At 45.6% G+C, this 18,271-nt stretch overlaps 2 protein-coding genes across 4 annotated transcripts in view; both read right to left on the reverse strand.

Moving 5' to 3' along the window:
* Positions 1-1,960, reverse strand: part of LOC309361155 (uncharacterized protein) — a 140,164-nt gene extending 138,204 nt beyond the window's left edge. The window contains exon 1 of the mRNA XM_081896118.1: positions 42-1,960. Within this exon, the coding sequence (XP_081752244.1) occupies positions 252-992 (741 nt within the window). The 5' untranslated portion in view covers positions 993-1,960 and the 3' untranslated portion in view covers positions 42-251. The remainder of the gene's footprint in view (positions 1-41) is intronic.
* Positions 1-18,271, reverse strand: part of LOC309361140 (fragile X messenger ribonucleoprotein 1-like) — a 222,030-nt gene that overhangs the window by 150,798 nt on the left and 52,961 nt on the right. The window lies entirely within an intron of this gene.

Here is an 18,271-nt window from a genome sequence, read left to right on the forward strand (position 1 = left end):
AAATGTAGTTTTATACATAAGTATCAATTATTATACGGTACATAAGCATCAATTATTACACTGGGCAACAATTTTTTACTTATTGAATGTTGTCTAGATTTCTACAACTGATTTAGGGTATTTTTGCACTGCTGAATCAGGAAATGGCATCCGTTTCTCTCCATCAGGTCAGGTTTACTGTAAACTGAATGGTGGGCATTGATAAAGGTAAGTACACATAAATTGCATGTTGCTTCACCATTTTTCAAACTTCAGGGCTTGAACTTCCGTTTCTTGGAACTCCTGGAATGCTCAGCGGCAGGGAGGTCTCTCTTCAGAGTCCAACAGTAGTCAGCCATCATGACTGCGTCCCAGCGACCCTGATACCTGGTCTCCATCTCTTTCATGTCCTGATGGAATCTCTCCCCCTGCTCGTCACTCACTGAACCCAGGTTCTCAGGAAACCGGTCCAGATGTGAAAATAGGTAGTGCATTTTGACGCTCATGTTGCAGCCCAGGTTTCTGAAAGCAGTCAGCATGTTGTTGACAAGTTCTGCGTAGTTTCTGGCCTTATTGTTGCCAAGAAAGTTCTTCACTACCAGAACAAATGCCTTCCACGCTTCCAGTTCCACTTCGTTCATTGAGTTTCTGAACTCTGGATCTCTGATGAGCTGACGGATCTGAGGACCGTCAAAGATGCCAGCTTTCAACTTCTCCATGGTCAATCCTGGAAAAGCCTGGCACAAGTAAGTGAAGCAGTCGCCATCCTTGTCCAGAGCCTTGGTGAACTGCTTGATTAAGCCGAGCTTGATGTGCAGCGGTGGGAAGAGTATTCTGTCTCTGTCCACCAGAGGGTCGTTGATGGCGTTCCTTTTTTTGCAAGGCACCAATTCCTCCCACCCAGGCCAGTCCTTCTTTGTGTAATGCTGAGAACGGTCCCTACTATCCCACATGCACAGAAAACATGGGTACTTGGTGAAGCCAGACTGTTGTCCCAACAAAAAGTTCACCATCTTCAGGTCAACACAAATAAACCACTTATGCTGATCATAACCAATTTTCTCCAGCACATACTTCACCGCTTCATAGTTCTCCTTCAGTGTAGTCGAGTGAGCCAGGGGTATAGAGGCAAACTGGTTGCCATTGTGTAGCAGAACACATTTCAGTGATCGCTTGCTGCTGTCAATGAACAGTCTCCAATCTTCGGGTTCGTACTGTGGCACTCCAAGCTTGAGCAGAAGCTGTGCAGTATCTGCACAGTACACCAAGTCCTTCTCTTCCGAGAAAAAACAGAGGTACTCTTGATGCCTGTTGCGGAAGAAGCTGATGTGAGCACTGTCAGAGAGGAGGTTTTTTTCCTTCAATCTGGATGCCAACAGTTTGGCAGAGTCCTTTGACAAGCTGAGGTCGCGAACTAGATCATTCAACTCCTTTTGGGAAAATGAATGTGGAGCACCATCTTCAAGAACCACTTCTTCTTCATGTCCTTCAACACTGGAGGCATCTTCGTCACTAATGTCAGGAAGTTCTCCGAAAATAGGCACTGGAATTTCATCACAATGAGCTACAGGACGACGTGCTGATTGAAGATCAGGATACTTGAGGCTGCTCCGGTTCTTTCAGTTGATCCCAGCCGCACCAATTTATGGAAGATTTCGAGGTTTTATGACTTCAAACTGAACCCTTTTCGACATAATCACCCAGAACTATCGGACCTGAATACTTCTTGTCATTAAAATAATCATTTCCAATCAAAACAATTCTTCGACATGGCATTTTACCCCCACCAACTTCTCCTAAAATGCTCCACACAAGCGTAGATGTGAACAAAAACATTAAAAAACGACATATGGCCATAGCTCAAAAACTTGACCTGATTGAGCAAAACCAATGTGATTTTTGGATTCAGCGCATCAGATTCGTCCTAAATCAACTGAAAAAACGCAGACAACAAATTTGTTGTTGACCAGTATTATACATCCTTCCTTTACACACGGCTCCTCCTTGCACCTCCCTCCGTCTCCAGCAGCACCCCCTTATCCGATTTCGTCTCCCCGTGGCTGCTGCTCAGGGTTGCATTGCTGTGGAGACTGGCAGCGGCCGCGGCTACTGCCGCGGCCACGGCTGCTACTGCAGCATCCGAGGTTGCAGAGAAAGGTCCTGTGATTGACCAGAAATAACCCCAGGCTCGCGGTCAATGTGTTATACATGTCATGAGATAGTTTATGTTTTACTAGTCTGATAAGAGCTGTGATGTTTGTGGTATGGCTTGCTTGTTGGTTTTACCCACCCCACCCCCCAAAAAAAAACAACAACCACCCTGAAACAGAGGAATAACTTCTAGACACGTTTTCTCTAGTTGCATTATGCCTAATGTAAACACAATGTTTTAATGGTTCATGTATGAATGTAGGCCTCTAAAGTTAACACCAATGACTAATTTGAGTTGTGTAACTCCAATTTAAAATGCCTCAAGCTTTTTACCTAACAACCCCCTCCCCCAAGAAGAACCGCCACATGATTGATAGCAAGTGAGATGGGAAAATAAACTGTGTGGAAACAAAATTATTAACCAAAGGCTTTGTTTTGCGGAAGATCTGGAAAGGAAATGAAAGGCTTTTGGTGTGACGCAGTTCTAATTGGGAACCGCCATTATGAGACAGACTTTGTTGCGAGATTTACAGTCAAAGGGGGAGGCGAGCCACTGTTCTGTTATCATGTTTGGACTGTACGTCTGATTTGGCAAAAACTCCCCTGGAAAGGCTGATTTATGGAGCAACTGGTCTGGGAAAGTTAATGAGCAGACGCTTAGACTGTATTTTATGGGAACTGTCGAAATGACGCCTGCCGTTTGAACAGGACTTTTGGATCAGCGTGAAAACCCACACAGGACTATAATAATGTTTGCTTCAACTCGCTTGTGGAGATAACTCAGAGGTTATTTATTAAGAAGAAAAATGATAACAACAAGAAGATTGGAAGATGGGATTTGTAAAGGATAACAACAAAGAGATGGAAGATGGGACTTGTGAACATCAAAGCAGCAGAAATATGAGATGATTGGACCCTTTCTGAACTTGAAGCATGGGTACCCCCAACAAAAATTTAAAATTCGGCTAAATATTTGGAGTTTATTATGTATTGGTATAATTTGGAATTAATGTGATATGATTGGTTTGTTAATTGGAAATTTAATTTTAAAAAATTATAATTTTTTTTTAAAAAATGCCTCAAGCTTTATGAATTCACCACCTACAATCCCCACCTTCAAGGTATACGAGTAATAGTCATAGCCCAATAGCTTCTTGAACTAACTCCAATGGGGAGGGGCACAACTTTGGGTCATTCCAAATCATCCCAACTTTTTTTACCTCATGTCATCCAGTTTTCTTAATATTTTGTACATGTGTTTTGAATGATCAAAACTAAGTTAAGGTTTTTGTGTTGACCAGCAAGGCCAAAACTGTCATTTGGGGGGGGGGATTTCAAACCCTCATAACTCACAAACGGGATGAGATAAAAAATTAAAATTTTAGATGTAGACTTAGTTTTGACCATTCAACAACTGTACAAAATACTAATACTAATACTAATAATAATAATAATAATAATAATAATAATAATAATAATAATTTTTATTTATATCCCACCCTCCCCAGCCGAAGCCGGGCTCAGGGCGGCTAACAACAATAAAACAGTACAAAAGTACAGCACAAACAACACTCTAAACTCATTCATTATAAAATTAATTCAAATCAAGCCACTGGCAACCATTGGGCCAGAGCTCTGTGAAGATTGCAGAGGGAGGGAGTCAGGCTGTGCCCTGGCCAAAGGCCTGGTGGAACAGCTCTGTCTTGCAGGCCCTGCGGAAAGATGTCAAGTCCCGCAGGGCCCTAGTCTCTTGTGACAGAGTGTTCCACCAGATCGGAGCCACAGCCAAAAAAGCCCTGGCTCTAGTTGAGGCCACCCTAACTTCTCTGTGGCCTGGGACCTTCAAGATGTTTTTATTTGAAGACCATAAGTTTCTCTGTGGGGCATACCAGGAGAGGCGGTCCCGTAGGTACGAGGGTCCTAGGCCATATAGGGCTTTATTTATATATATATATATATATAAATATTTATTAAAGTTTTAAATACAAATGCATAGATAGTAAACAATATAACATATGTCATAACATAGTTTCACATCTTCTTTGGACTCCCTCACGTCTCCCGCTCCCACTTTCATCATTGTAAATTTTTACCAGCAATTTGTCGTCTTGTTTACATTCTTGTGTCCCATCTATTTATTTATAATCTAATAATTCTCCAAAAGGTTTGTGTTTTCTCAATCTCACTTATCATCCTAAATCATCTAGTTTAGTGGTGCTCAATTATTTATGATCTAGCATCCTGCTTAACATTCAATCAAATTACAGTATTTTTGTAAGTAAATCTTGAATTTCTTCCAATCCTCTTCCACCCTCTCCTCTCCCAGGTCACGGATTCTGCCGGTCATCTCAGCCAATTCCATATAGTCTATCAGTTGCATCTGCCATTCTTCCAGTGTGGGTAGATCTTGAGTTTTCCAGTGCTTCGCGAGGAGTATCCTTGCTGCTGTTGTTGCGTACAGTGGTGCCTCGCAAGACGAAATTAATTCGTTCCGCAAGTCTCTTCGTCTTGCGAGTTTTTCGTCTTGCGATGCACGGTTTTCCATAGGAATGCATTGAAAATCAATTAATGCGTTCCTATGGAAAACGCCTTCCCCCACCTCTTCTGGCGGGCGGCATTTTAAAATCGCCCGGGACAGCGGAGGACTTCTCCGCTGTCCGGGGCGATTTAAAAGCCCCTGGGAAGGCAGGCAGGGGGGACAAAGACTTTTGCCCCCCCCCGCCTGCCTTCAGAAAAGGTCCAGGAGAGGCGCGGACCTCTCCGCAAGGAGCGCGCTCCTTGCAGAGAGTTGCAAGCGCGCCCAGGCTTTCCCGCCCCGCCGCCGGGCTTCGGGACATCGTTCCGATGCCGGGCGGCGGGGGGAGGCTTTCTCGCCCCGTCGCCCGGCATCGGGACGATGCCCCGAAGCCGGGCGGCGGGGGGAGGCTTTCTCGCCCCGTCGCCCGGCATCGGGACATGGTTCCGATGCCAGGCGGCGGGGGGAGGCTTTCTCGCCCCGTCGCCCGGCATCGGGACGATGCCCCGAAGCCGGGCGGCGGGGGGAGGCTTTCCCGCCCCGTCGCCCGGCATCGGGACGATGCCCCGAAGCCGGGCGGCGGGGGGAGGCTTTCCCGCCCCGTCGCCCGGCATCGGGACGATGCCCCGAAGCCGGGCGGCGGGGGGAGGCTTTCCCGCCCCGTCGCCCGGCATCGGGACATGGTTCCGATGCCAGGCGGCGGGGGGAGGCTTTCCCGCCCCGTCGCCCGGCATCGGGACATGGTTCCGATGCCAGGCGGCGGGGGGAGGCTTTCTCGCCCCGTCGCCCGGCATCGGGACGATGCCCCGAAGCCGGGCGGCGGGGGGAGGCTTTCTCGCCCCGTCGCCCGGCATCGGGACATGGTTCCGATGCCAGGCGGCGGGGGGAGGCTTTCCCGCCCCGTCGCCCGGCATCGGGACATGGTTCCGATGCCAGGCGGCGGGGGGAGGCTTTCTCGCCCCGTCGCCCGGCATCGGGACGATGCCCCGAAGCCGGGCGGCGGGGGGAGGCTTTCCCGCCCCGTCGCCCGGCATCGGGACGATGCCCCGAAGCCGGGCGGCGGGGGAGGCTTTCCCGCCCCGTCGCCCGGCATCGGGACATGGTTCCGATGCCAGGCGGCGGGGGGAGGCTTTCCCGCCCCGTCGCCCGGCATCGGGACATGGTTCCGATGCCAGGCGGCGGGGGGAGGCTTTCCCGCCCCGTCGCCCGGCATCGGGACATGGTTCCGATGCCAGGCGGCGGGGGGAGGCTTTCTCGCCCCGTCGCCCGGCATCGGGACATGGTTCCGATGCCAGGCGGCGGGGGGAGGCTTTCTCGCCCCGTCGCCCGGCATCGGGACGATGCCCCGAAGCCGGGCGGCGGGGGGGAGGCTTTCTCGCCCCGAAGCCGGGCGGCGGGGGGAGGCTTTCCCGCCCCGTCGCCCGGCATCGGGACGATGCCCCGAAGCCGGGCGGCGGGGGGAGGCTTCAAAAGCCGTCCGGGGGCTTTTAAATCGCCCCGGACAGTCCCGGGGCGATTTAAAAGCCCCCGGTTAGGCAGGCAGGGGGGGCAAAGACTTTTGCCCCCCGCCCACCTTGGGAAGAGGTCCAGGACCTCTTCCCAAGGCGGGCGGGGGGGCAAAAGTCTTTGCCCCCCCTGCCTGCCTTCAAAAGCCGTCCGGGATAGCGGGAAGCGCTTCCCTGCTATCCCGGACCGCTTTTAAAATGCTGGCGGTGGGGAGCAAAGCCTTTCGCCCCCGCCGGCCTTCCTGGACCTCTTCTGAAGTCCGGAGGGGGGAAAAAGGCTTTGCTCCCCACCGCCAGCATTTAAAAAAAGGTCCCCAAGATTTCCCTATGGGCTTTCGTCTTGCGATGCAAGCCCATAGGGAAAATCGTCTAGCGAAGCGTCGCAAAACCCGAAAAACCCTTTCGTCTTGCGGGTTTTTCGTCTTGCGAGGCATTCGTCTTGCGGGGCACCACTGTACATGAAAAATGTTCGGTCCTTCTTTACCACCCCTTGGCCGACAATACCCAGAAGGAAGGCCTCTGGTTTCTTAGTGAAGGTATACTTAAATACCTTTTTCAGTTCATTATAAATCATTTCGCAGAAAGCCTTCACTTTAGGGCAGGTCCACCAGAGGTGAAAGAATGTTCCTTCACTCTCTTTACATTTCCAGCACTTATTATCAGACAGGTGGTATATTTTTGCAAGTTTGACTGGGGTCATATACCATCTATATATCATTTTCATTACATTTTCTTTCAAAGCATTACATGCAGTAAAATTCAACCCAGTACTCCACCTTTCCCAGTCCTCAAACATGGTATTGTACGCAATGTCCTGTGCCCACCTTATCATAGCCGATTTAACCATTTCATCTTGTGTATTCCATTTTAACAGCAAGTTATACATTCTTGAAAGTACCTTAGTCTTTGGTTCTAACAGTTCTGTTTCTAATTTCGATTTCTCCTCCTGGAACCCTAGCTTCTTGTCATTTTTAAAAACTTCTTTAATCTGAGCGTAGTGTAACCAGTCTCGCACTTTATCCTTCATTTTCTCCAAACTCTGCAATTTCCAATTGTCTCCATCTTTTTCTAGTATTTCCCAATATTTTGGCCATTTGGCCTCCATATTGGGTCTTTTTCGGGCCTTAGCTTCCAGAGGTGAGAGCCACCTTGGAGTTTTGTTTTCCAATAAGTCTTTATATTTTGTCCAGACATTAAACACTGCTTTTCTGACAATATGGTTCTTAAAGGCCTTATTGATCTTAACCTTGTCATACCATAAGTATGCATGCCATCCAAAAGCATTGTTAAAACCTTCCAAATCCAACACGTCAGTGTCTTCGAGAAGCAGCCAATCTTTTAGCCAGCAGAAAGCTGCGGCCTCATAGTACAACTTTAAGTCTGGCAGGGCAAAGCCCCCTCTTTCTTTCGCATCAGTTAATATCTTAAACTTAATTCTGGGCTTTTTGCCCTGCCAGACAAACTTAGAGATGTCTCTCTGCCACTTCCGGAAGCACTCCGTCTTGTCCACGAAGTGTTTGAAACAAAAACAACATTTTTGGCAATACATTCATCTTGATAGCAGCAATTCGGCCTAACAAAGAAAGTTTCAATTTTGTCCAGCTATCTAAATCTCTCTTAATTTCTGACCAACATTTTTCATAATTGTCTTTAAACAGACTCAGGTTTTTTGCTGTTATGTTTACCCCTAGGTACTTTACTTTTTTAACCACATTTAGTTCTGTCTCTCTCTGAAACCGTTCTGACTCTGTATCTGTCAAGTTTTTTTCCAATACCTTAGTTTTCTGTTTGTTTAATTTAAATCCCGCCACCCGACCAAAATCTTGAATCAGTTGTAATACTCTTTTCGTACTAGATTCTGGCTCCTGCAGGGTCAAAACTAGGTCATCTGCAAACGCTTTAAGTTTATATTGTTTCGCTCCGACCTGGATTCCTTCCACCAACCGGTCCCCTCTAATCATATTCAGGAGCACTTCCAGAACCGAGATGAATAGCAAAGAGGAAATGGGGCAGCCTTATCGTGTTCCTTTTTCGATTTTAAACTCTTCTGTAACCACATTGTTAACTATCAATTTAGCTTTTTGCTCTGAATATATCGCCTCAATCCCATTCTCAAAACCCCATCCCACTCCCATTTCTTTTAAATTTCCCTTCATAAATTTCCAGGAAATGTTGTCAAAGGCCTTCTCCGCGTCTATGAAAATTAAGACTGCTTTTGTATTTATATCTGTTTGCAAAAGTTCCAAAATGTCAATAATGTTCCTTGTATTAGCAAAGAAGTGTCTACCTGGGAGAAAGCCTGCCTGGTCCTTGTGGATTACTTCATTTAAAACTTTTTTAAGTCTACTTGCCAAAATGTCTGCAAATATTTTGTAATCCACATTTAAAAGAGAGATGGGACGATAGTTCTTAAGTTGTGTCTTTTCAGCTTCCGATTTTGGTATCAATGTGATAAAAGCTTCCTTCCACGACTCCGGCGCCCTCTTCCCCTCCATAATTTCGTTGCTAACCTCCATCAATGGTTGTATCAAATAGTCTTTTAGTGTCTTATAGTACTTGGAGGTCAGCCCATCTGGCCCTGGAGATTTGCCCAGTTGCATGTTCTGAATGGCTTGTTCAATCTCTTGTCGTGTTATTTTGCAATTCAGGATTGTTCTGTTTTCTTGTGACAATTTTGGTAGTCCATTTTTTTCCAAAAATTGTTTAATCTCAACCTCGTCTTGCGGCCCTTGAGTATATAATTTTTTAAAATATCTCTGGAAACACTTTCTAATGTCCACAGGGTTCTGAATATTTCTTCCTTCAATCTCTAAATTTGTAACTGTATTTAATTTTTGTCTTCTCTTCAACTGCCAAGCTAGCAGTTTTCCACATTTATTCGCCGACTCAAACGTTTTTTGTTTCATTAGTTTGACCTTCCACTCTATTTCCTGGTTTATCAATTTGGAATATTGTGCTTGATAGAGTTTAATTTCTCTCAAAGTTGGCTGTGACTTCGGGTTTGATCTTAACTTCTTCTCTAATTCTTTTATTTTATCCAAAATCTTGTCTTTTCTCTCATTTTGTGTCCTTTTCTTTACTACATTCTGTTGTATCAAGAACCCACTCATCACGGCTTTACTTGCATCCCAGATGATTCTTTTTTCCACCGTAGTGTTCATGTTTATCTCAAAGTAGTCCTTCAAGGCTTTTTGGGCCTTCTTGGTAATCTCCTGATCTCTAAACAAGTTGTCATTCATCTTCCATCTAAAAGAGCCGGTTGGTAACAGTGTCATGTCCATCTTTACTGCATTATGGTTGGAGCAGGTCTTTGGGCAGATTTTCACCTTTCTAGCCTTAGGTGCCAGACCTCTAGATATCCATATTTGGTCGATTCTTGTCCAGGTCAGTTGGGCTTCACAGAAAAATGTTCCCTCTCTTCCCAAGGGGTTCTTTGTCCTCCAGATGTCAATCAAGTCCATATTATCTGTCATTTCAAAAAAAGTTTTGGGTAGTCTGCCGTCTTTTGTGACATTTTGATTTTGTGACTTATCCATGTTGGTTGATACGACCCCATTCATATCTCCCATCATAATGATGTTGTTGTAGTCCAGATAATCCAGCATGGTCTCATGCAACTTCTTGTAAAATTCCGATTTCCCTTCATTTGGTGCGTAGATTCCTAATATCAAAAGCTTCTCTCCTTGATGTTGTATCTCAATTGCCAAAATTCTTCCATGTTCATCTTTGAATAAGAATTTGGGTGACAGGCTCTCTTTTGCATATATCACCACACCTCTCTTCTTTACTCTGTCCGAAGATATAAATTCCTGGCCGAGTCTTTTGTTTATTAACACTTTTCTGTGGAGCCTAGTCACATGTGTTTCCTGCAAACAAATAATGTCCAATTGTTCTTTTTTTAATATGTGAAATATTTTCTTCCTTTTTTCCGGAATGTTACAGCCATTTATATTCCAGCTCAAGAGTTGCAGAGACATCCTGAATAAATCTGGTTATTTTTCTGGGGGTGGTATCTTATTCGCAGGATCTTCAGGTTCCAAGGGTGCAGGTACCGCCGGTGCGCCAGGCCCAAAGGGTGATTCAATTCCTTTTTGAAGGTCCTCTCCGTATGTAGACAGAAATTTATCTCTATCTTCCAATGTTCTGATTTTAACCTTCTTCCCTCTGAAGGTGAAGGATAGTCCTTGGGGAAATTCCCACCTAAAAGCAATTGAATTGCTCCTCAATAGTCTGACCAATTCAAAATAGGCGGATCTAAGGTCCAACAGTTGTTTAGGAATATCTTTGTAAAATTCAATTCTTCTATCCAAAATGTCCAGTGTCTTTTCGTAATGTAGGCCCAAAATCTTATCCCTTTCCTCCTTTGATCTCAATGTTATCAAACAGTCTCTGGGCTTCTCCTTCTTTGCAAATCTTCCAAGCCTGAAAGCTGACACAATTTTAAAGTCCTTTTCCTCTAGATTCCAAAACTTGGAAAATTCTTTAGTAAAAAACTCAGCTAGGTTACCTTCTTCAGCTTCTGGTATCGACCTAATCCTTAAATTACTCTCCCGGTTCCGCAGTTCTATCATAGAAAGATAGGTCTGGTGTTCACCTACTTGTTTGCAGAGTGGTCTTACCTCTTGTTCTAAATTTTCAAGTTTTTGACTGGTGTCCTCAGCCAGTTTCCGATTTTCTACTGTGGCCTCCGTCAACTGTCCAATTGCCTGTATGTTCTGTGCGACTTGTCCAGTTAATCTATTTAAACATTCTGTATTTTGATCAATCTTAGCTGTTTGCTCATCAGCCTTCTTGTCCAAAGATTCCACTCTCTTATCCAGAGATTCCAATTTTTCATAGATTTTCTCTAGAATAGAAGCAGATGTTCCTGAGGCCATATCTTCCAATTGTAACTGCTCAGTTTCTCCCTCCCTTGCCTGTGGCAGAGAGGCTGCTTCTTCCTCTGAAGGCAAAGTGGGTACAGATGATCTGCGTGTCTGCGAGGCTGAGGTTAAAGTTGTCAAAGTTGTTTGTCTAGTTCTTCCCCTTCTTCTTGCGCCACTCATTCCAAAGTTATCTGAGAATCAAGGTCAAGCTGAGTTGTTCCCATGAGAAAACAGGAGCCCAGAGAAAAACAGCCAAACAGGAGGCCGGGAAAGAGAAAGTAAAATGAAGTCACTGTTGTAAATCTCAAATCCTCTAGGGGGAGCTTAAAATGTCTTTAGGGAGGAATTCTAATAAAATTAAAATCCAGTTTAATGTCCAGGAACCTTCAAAAACAGGTATTTAGCAGAGTTAGTGTTAACAGCCACATTGTTTCTGCCAGTGCATACTGGTGTTTCAAATGGTGTTTCAAAGTAACAAGTCCAAATACCCTCAGATTGTTGCAAGTTCTGATACACAATAGCCAAATCTGCAAAACTGACAGCTCAGTCTCTCAGGCAGCTCCAGCCCCTGGGTTTCTCATTCCAATTGTAATTCCAATAGAAGAAAGGTAGCACGATGCAAATAAAGGGTAGAAAATCATAAGCTTAAAGTCCTTACTTTGTTTAAAAGGAGGTTCAGTGGGTGCTCAGATCAGTTGGATTAAAAGTTCTTTCTACGCCTCCACTCCTCCAGCTCCTTGCTTTAAAGTTCAGTAGCAGCGGAAGACGGACTTCCTGTTTCCACGTCTCTCCGCTTTCAGCCAAATTCAATGTTTTAGTCTCAGATTTTAAATAGTCAGTCTTTACTCACGGGTTGTTGCTTTCTTCCAAATCAGAATTTTGCAGGAAAAGAGGTCAGCGCTCACCGGCAGCAGCAGCGCGGCTTCACTCCGCAGATCGCGAAACGACTCACAGCGCCGCTACCCCCTCCACGTTCCGGAGCCCCTTACGGGGTTCCTTCGGCGTTTTGGGGGTCGCTTCTGGCGCCCACCGAGTCTCAAGACCACAGGCTCTTGCTGCCTGTGGGTTTCCAGAGTGGGTCTCCGCTTCGCCGTAGCGGACGACCCAGTTTCTGCGGAACTTCCTCCTCACTAGTGGAAGAGGACCGCCATTACCGTTCGCGCCACCTCCGGAAGTCTCCATATAGGGCTTTAAAGGTTAAAACCAGCACCTTAAACCTGATCCTGTACTCCACCGGGAGCCAGTGCAGCTGGTATAGCACCGGGGGAATGTGATCTCGCAGCGAAGACCCCATAAGGAGTCTCGCTGCAGCATTCTGCACCCGCTGGAGTTTCTGGGTCAGTCTCAAGGGCAGCCCCACGTAGAGCGAGTTACAATAATCCAGTCTGGAGGTGACCGTCGCGTGGATCACAGTGGCTAGGTCAGGACGAGAGAGGTAAGGAGCCAACTGCTTAGCTTGGTGGAGATGGAAAAATGCCGCCTTTGTTATAGCTGCAATCTGCGCCTCCATGGAAAGGGAGGTGTCGAAGATTACACCCAAACTCTTAATGGACGGTGCTGGCACTAATTGCGCCCCCGCAAGAGATGGGATTTGCCCCCCCCATCCCGTATCGTCCCGTCCCAGCCACAGGACCTATGTCTTCAAAGGATTTAGCTTCAACCGGCTCCCACGTAACCATCCAGCTGCCGCCCGCCAGCATTTTAAGATCGCCCCGGGTCAGCGGAGAAGTCCTCCGCTGTCCCGGGGGTTTTTTAAATGCTGGGGGTGGGAAGAAAAGCCCTTGTCCCCCCCCCCCCAGCCTTCAGAAGAGGTCGGGGGGCAGACTGTCCCTGGACCTGGTCTGAAGGCGGTTTCCATAGGAACGCATTGATTGATTTTCAATGCATTCCTATGGGAAACCGTGCTTCGCAAGACGAAAAACTCGCAAGACGAAAAAACTTGCGGAACGAATTAATTTCGTCTTGCAAGGCACCACTGTATTTAAGTTTGGCTGTCCCTCAAGGGACGTTAAAGACCTGATTATACTAAATAATTGCGCTGAGCGAGAGCTAGCGCATGCAATGGAGGCCGAGAAGTAAGACTTCTTAGCAACCTTCACCGCCATCTCGTAGGTTTTCATAAAAGCCCTATAAGATGTTCTTGAGGCTTCATCACAGGCACCCTGCCATACTCACTCTAGCTGTCTGAGGTCCCGCTTCATTTTCCGGAGCTCCTCGGTAAACCAGGGAGCCCGGTTTCTGCGGGGTCGCAGAAGGCGCTTAGGTGCTATCTCATCGATGGCTGCCAGGAGCTGGATATTCCAGCCCTCAACAAGCTCAGTCAATGAGTCGCCAGGGGGAGCAAGGTCCCGCAAGGCTTGGCGGAATCTATCAGGGTCCATCAGCCTCTGCGGGCGAGCCCAAGTCGGCTCGCCACCTAAGCGGGGTGGGGGTGGAAAGTCAATCCTGGCTTTCAGAGCGTAGTGATCAGACCATGGCACCTTCATCGAAGGAGACATGATCACATCTATACCTACGCCAAAGATCAAATCCAGCGTGTGGCCTGCTTGATGAGTGGGGCCCGAAACAAACTGGGAGAGCCCTAGTGTCGCCATGGAAGACACCAGGTCTAGAGCCTGTGAGGAGAGAGTGGCATCAGCATGGATGTTGAAGTCCCCCAATACCAATAGGTTAGGGAACTCCAAGGCCCAGCCGGCCACCGCCTCCAATAGGCCTGACAGGGTGGCTGCTGGTGCGCTAGGTGGCCGGTACACCAGCCAGACAGCCAAGCTCTCCTTGGAGCCCCACACTAGGCCAACACATTCAATGCCGGGAAAGAGGAGGAAAGATGGCCGCCGAACTAGCTGCAGAGTTCTGGAGGTTATCTGAGGCGAGTTCTTAAATCTGTTTTTTAAATAGGCTCGACACCGAGCCAACCTTTGAAACCCCTTTTATAATATATTTTAACTCCTCCAGAGTTTTTAAATAGTTTTAATAGTTCTTTTAGCTTGTTGCTTCTAAAAAAAAAAAAAGCCCTTCTTGTTACCTTGTTATCTTAATGTCCGGAGGGTTTACTCCCCACGCTGCCACTCTCCTCAAGTCTGACCGACAATAAGGAAAACGGGTGACAGCTGATTTATTGCCAACTCCGTGTTATGCTCTGAACTATAAGCTATCAAATTACAAACAGCTATCCCAAATCTTGCCTCAATTTGGACCTTAGTCTACAGCTGGGTGGAGTTTCCGACTTCCTAAGAGACATAGCTTTTGAAATAGGAAGAATAACCCCTGATTGGTAACAAAGATTTACAAATGGTACTTACTAGAAAGAAACGTAGGGACCTGGGGATAGTGACAAGCCCATTGTTCCAGGAGTGTTATGAGAAACAGAGTAAAATCACGCAATACTTTTCACATACAAGGGACAACGAGAATGGAAACGGAAATGAGCAAAAGATGGCTGAGATGGTTGAGTTGAAGCAGGATGAGGCCCTTCTTTTTCCCTCTGCTGCTCAAGATCACTCAACCTTCTCTAGAGGAATACAGGACTCGGAGAATAACAACCAAAATAGAAATACAATGAGCCTGGCCCATGAAATAGTCTTGGCTGAGATATTATCTTCAGAGCTACAGGAAGAAACCCGAAACTCCCAGAAATCCCAGACTTCATCTATGGGCTCCCAGACGGAAAACAATGACTGCTATCCTCAGGACTGGCTGCTCTCTATAAATCTGGATCTGGCAGCTATGAAAAAATATTTAACAATAACAAATGGGCTGCTCCTGACACTAGTGGAAAATTATCCCCTCCAAGCTAAAGGCTCAGAATTTCATGGTGTTGATCCACCAACCACCCCTCAAGAGCCAGAATATACAAAGCAACCAGCAACCAGCAAGTGCACACAAGGATCATCAGCGGAAAATCATTTACACCAAGGAAAGGACATAGGGTTGTATGTCTCTGTCCCCAAAACCGAATTTCCTATCGACGTAAATCAAAAGAAGCGAGGCATCAGTAAGAGATCCCATAAGAAGAAAGCTGAAACTAAAAAGAAAAGTAAGAACATAAAAACTGCAAGGAAATCTGTTATAAACCGACGTGCATGTAAAGTATGTTGGAAAAGACTATATAAGCTGATCCCAACAAAATCAAAAACAAACTCTAACAAACCTGCTATACATGGCAGCAGAGAGAACAACAGTGTGGATCCAGAAAAAAAGATCCAGCTGAAGTCTTTGAAAGAAACACCATTGCTGCCTAACAAAACAAGTGAGGAAACGGAATCACTACCCGGGTGCTCTATGCTGAAACCTCAAGGATCCATAAATATTAAAGAAGACTCATCCCATACCATTGATTATGGCAGATCTCAAGATGAGCCAGTAGCAGGGCAAGATCTGTCCCAGGATAAAGGATGGAAACTGATACTGGCAGATAGGAAGTTAGCTTTTCTAAACTACCCGAAGCCAAAGGGCTTCCTTACACAGGAAGAACGCTCGGTGCATTTTGTGAATACTTTAGATGATATGCTGCCAGGAAAAATAAAATTAAATGACATTACCTCAGTAGATTTCATATTCTACAATGGATACTCTCTGCGAGTGATTGCCTCCTTCAAAGATCAAAACTTGGCTAAATATATATATAGATCAAGACATTTGCTGTTAAGGAAAAGGATAACGGTAACAAGATATTTTGAAAACAGCACATGTTTGAATTTGTTTCCTGATGATTTTATGACAGCTGAGATAAGATTTACTTGTAAATCAAAGGAGGAGAGAGGACACTCAAAAGACAAACTGGAACATACTGAGCAAGGGTCCTTGAAACTAAGACAGGAGATGAGACTGCCTAATGAGGGGACGGATAACTTCTATCCAGAAGAAAAGGCATTAATAAATCAGTTTGGATTGTTGCCTTTCCTTGCCCAATCTGAGATCTTGAGAAGATTGGAGACCCTTAGAAATAAGCTAACAGAGATGAATGCTCAGGAAAAAGTAAGAGAGAAAGAACCGGCAACGGACCAATTAAAGAAAGAGAACCTCTCTGAAAAAGCCAAGACAGACCCCATGAAAGATTACTCTTATAATACCTCTACAACTGCAGAGATAAACCTGTTAACAACAGATCTAACACAGTGCGCAAGGGATAAACTACCATCTAAGAAGGAAACCATCCCTATGGCAACCATGAAAGACTACCTTTATAATACCTCTGCAGCTGCAGAGATAAACCTGACAGCAACAGATCTAACACAGTGCGTAAGGGACAGCAACAATCTACCATCTAAGAAGGAAACCATCCCTATGACAACCACAACGCGCTCTTGGACCAGCATGAGATACCTGGATGAGGATGAACTTGGTATCAGACAAATAGAACACCTCAAGGTAGATTCGCCAAAAAAAGGAGTACTGATCACTAATGTTAGCACGCTGCACCCTTCAATTGATTCCATTGAGTACCTGGGCGATAATACATCTATGGACATTGCCAAAATGAACGAAATTCAACCAATAGATAAAAAGATAGGCCCTAAAAATCTTTCAAAGGCAAATTGACTAAGATCAACTTTTGGCAAGACAACGTGCAACCTTGCCTTGCTAACTTGGAATATTGCAGGTTGGCAAAAGAGAGTTTCTGACCAATCCTTTGCTAAATATATCCAGAGACATGACATTGTGTTTCTCCAGGAGACCTGGAGCACAAGTGAAGTGGAGTTAAATGGCTTTTCTGCGTTCTCCCTCCCAGGTCTTTTAAGTACTAGAGGGGGGCGAGTTAAAGGTGGGTTAGTTACTTTAATCTCAACAAGGCTAAGGGCCATATTTAAAAAACTAGACCCACTAGACCATCTGGCCACAGCTGTGCAAGTACAGTGGAGAACCCACAGCTTGCTGCTGATTAACGTATACCTACCCCCACAAAGAGAGAAAAGACTGATAAGAAATACTTGGGCTCAGTTAGAACAGTATCTTGACAAACTATCAAATCAATTTCCTGATGCCTCTGTAGTGGTGGCAGGCGACCTAAATGCCAGAACTGGACAATCTGATGAGGCTTTGTATGCCCATTTCCATGAAACAGCCCCCATTATAGAGGAAGCCCACTCAATACCAGCTAGAATCTCAAAGGATAAAGGCTGCAATTATGCCGGCTTATGCCTATTACACTTGGTCAACAAGTTGGACTTGGTTATACTAAATGGCCGTACAGAGGGGGAGAAGGTCGGAGAATTTACATTTATATCTAACAATGGCGCCTCCACAATTGATTATATAATCGTGTCGTATGATCTTCAAAACAAAGTTCTGGAATGCAAAGTGGAGGAGCGCTTAGACAGTGACCATCTGCCATTAAGTGCACTCGTAGCTGCGGGAAAGGATTTATCCTGCGCTGAGAAAATTGAACATCCGAGCCCTACAGCTTTGGAGCTCAGATATTCTCGTATCAGATGGACAGATGAACTGTATAAGGAAATTTCAAGTAGGCTATGCTCAAAGGAATTCCTCACAAAGAGAGAAAACCTTATAACTTCCTCAAGCCATGAATTAAAGATAAATTTATTTCAGGAGTTAATTTCACTCCTTCAAGATTCCCTGAAGGAAAAAAGGAACAGGTCAAGTAGGCAATCCTCAGTATATAAAAACTCCAAACCCTGGTTTGATCAAGAATGTCAGGACATGAAGCTAAACTTACTGAAAAAATACAAGAATTATAGATCTGCCAATTTACCCCAACTCCCCACGGTCTGGTTTGAAGATAAACGAAATTATAAAATCTTGATCAAAAACAAAAAACTCCTGGCACAGAAAAGAGAATGGAAATGCCTAATAGATGCATCCAGAGAGAGAGAGATTCGGCCACCTTCTGGAGACTGGTAGCAAATGGAGTGTGATCTACCTCCTCAGAAGTGGAGTATACTATACCTGCAGGGACTTGGGAGGCATTTTTCCAATCTTCATATTCAGCTCTGCCTTTGACACAGCCACTAATACAGTGTGCGGCAGGTGATGAGTGGCCTCCGGTGTCGGTTGCGGAGATCAGGAGGCTTATTCAGGCACTCAAATACAGAAAAGCCCCGGGAGCAGATAATATCTCTCCTGAGCTTCTCAAAGCCAATATTGACTGGTGGGCCCCAGTCCTTGCCACCCTATTCACCAGCATAGATCAAACAGCAATAATACCAGAGGACTGGGGATTGGCAATCATCGTTCCCATATTCAAGAAAGGCTGTAAACTTGATCCAGCCAATTACAGACCAATCAGTCTCTTAAGC

This window comes from Podarcis melisellensis (assembly GCF_964234715.1).
Source record: "Podarcis melisellensis genome assembly, chromosome: W".
NCBI classification, from domain to species: Eukaryota; Metazoa; Chordata; class Lepidosauria; order Squamata; family Lacertidae; genus Podarcis; species Podarcis melisellensis.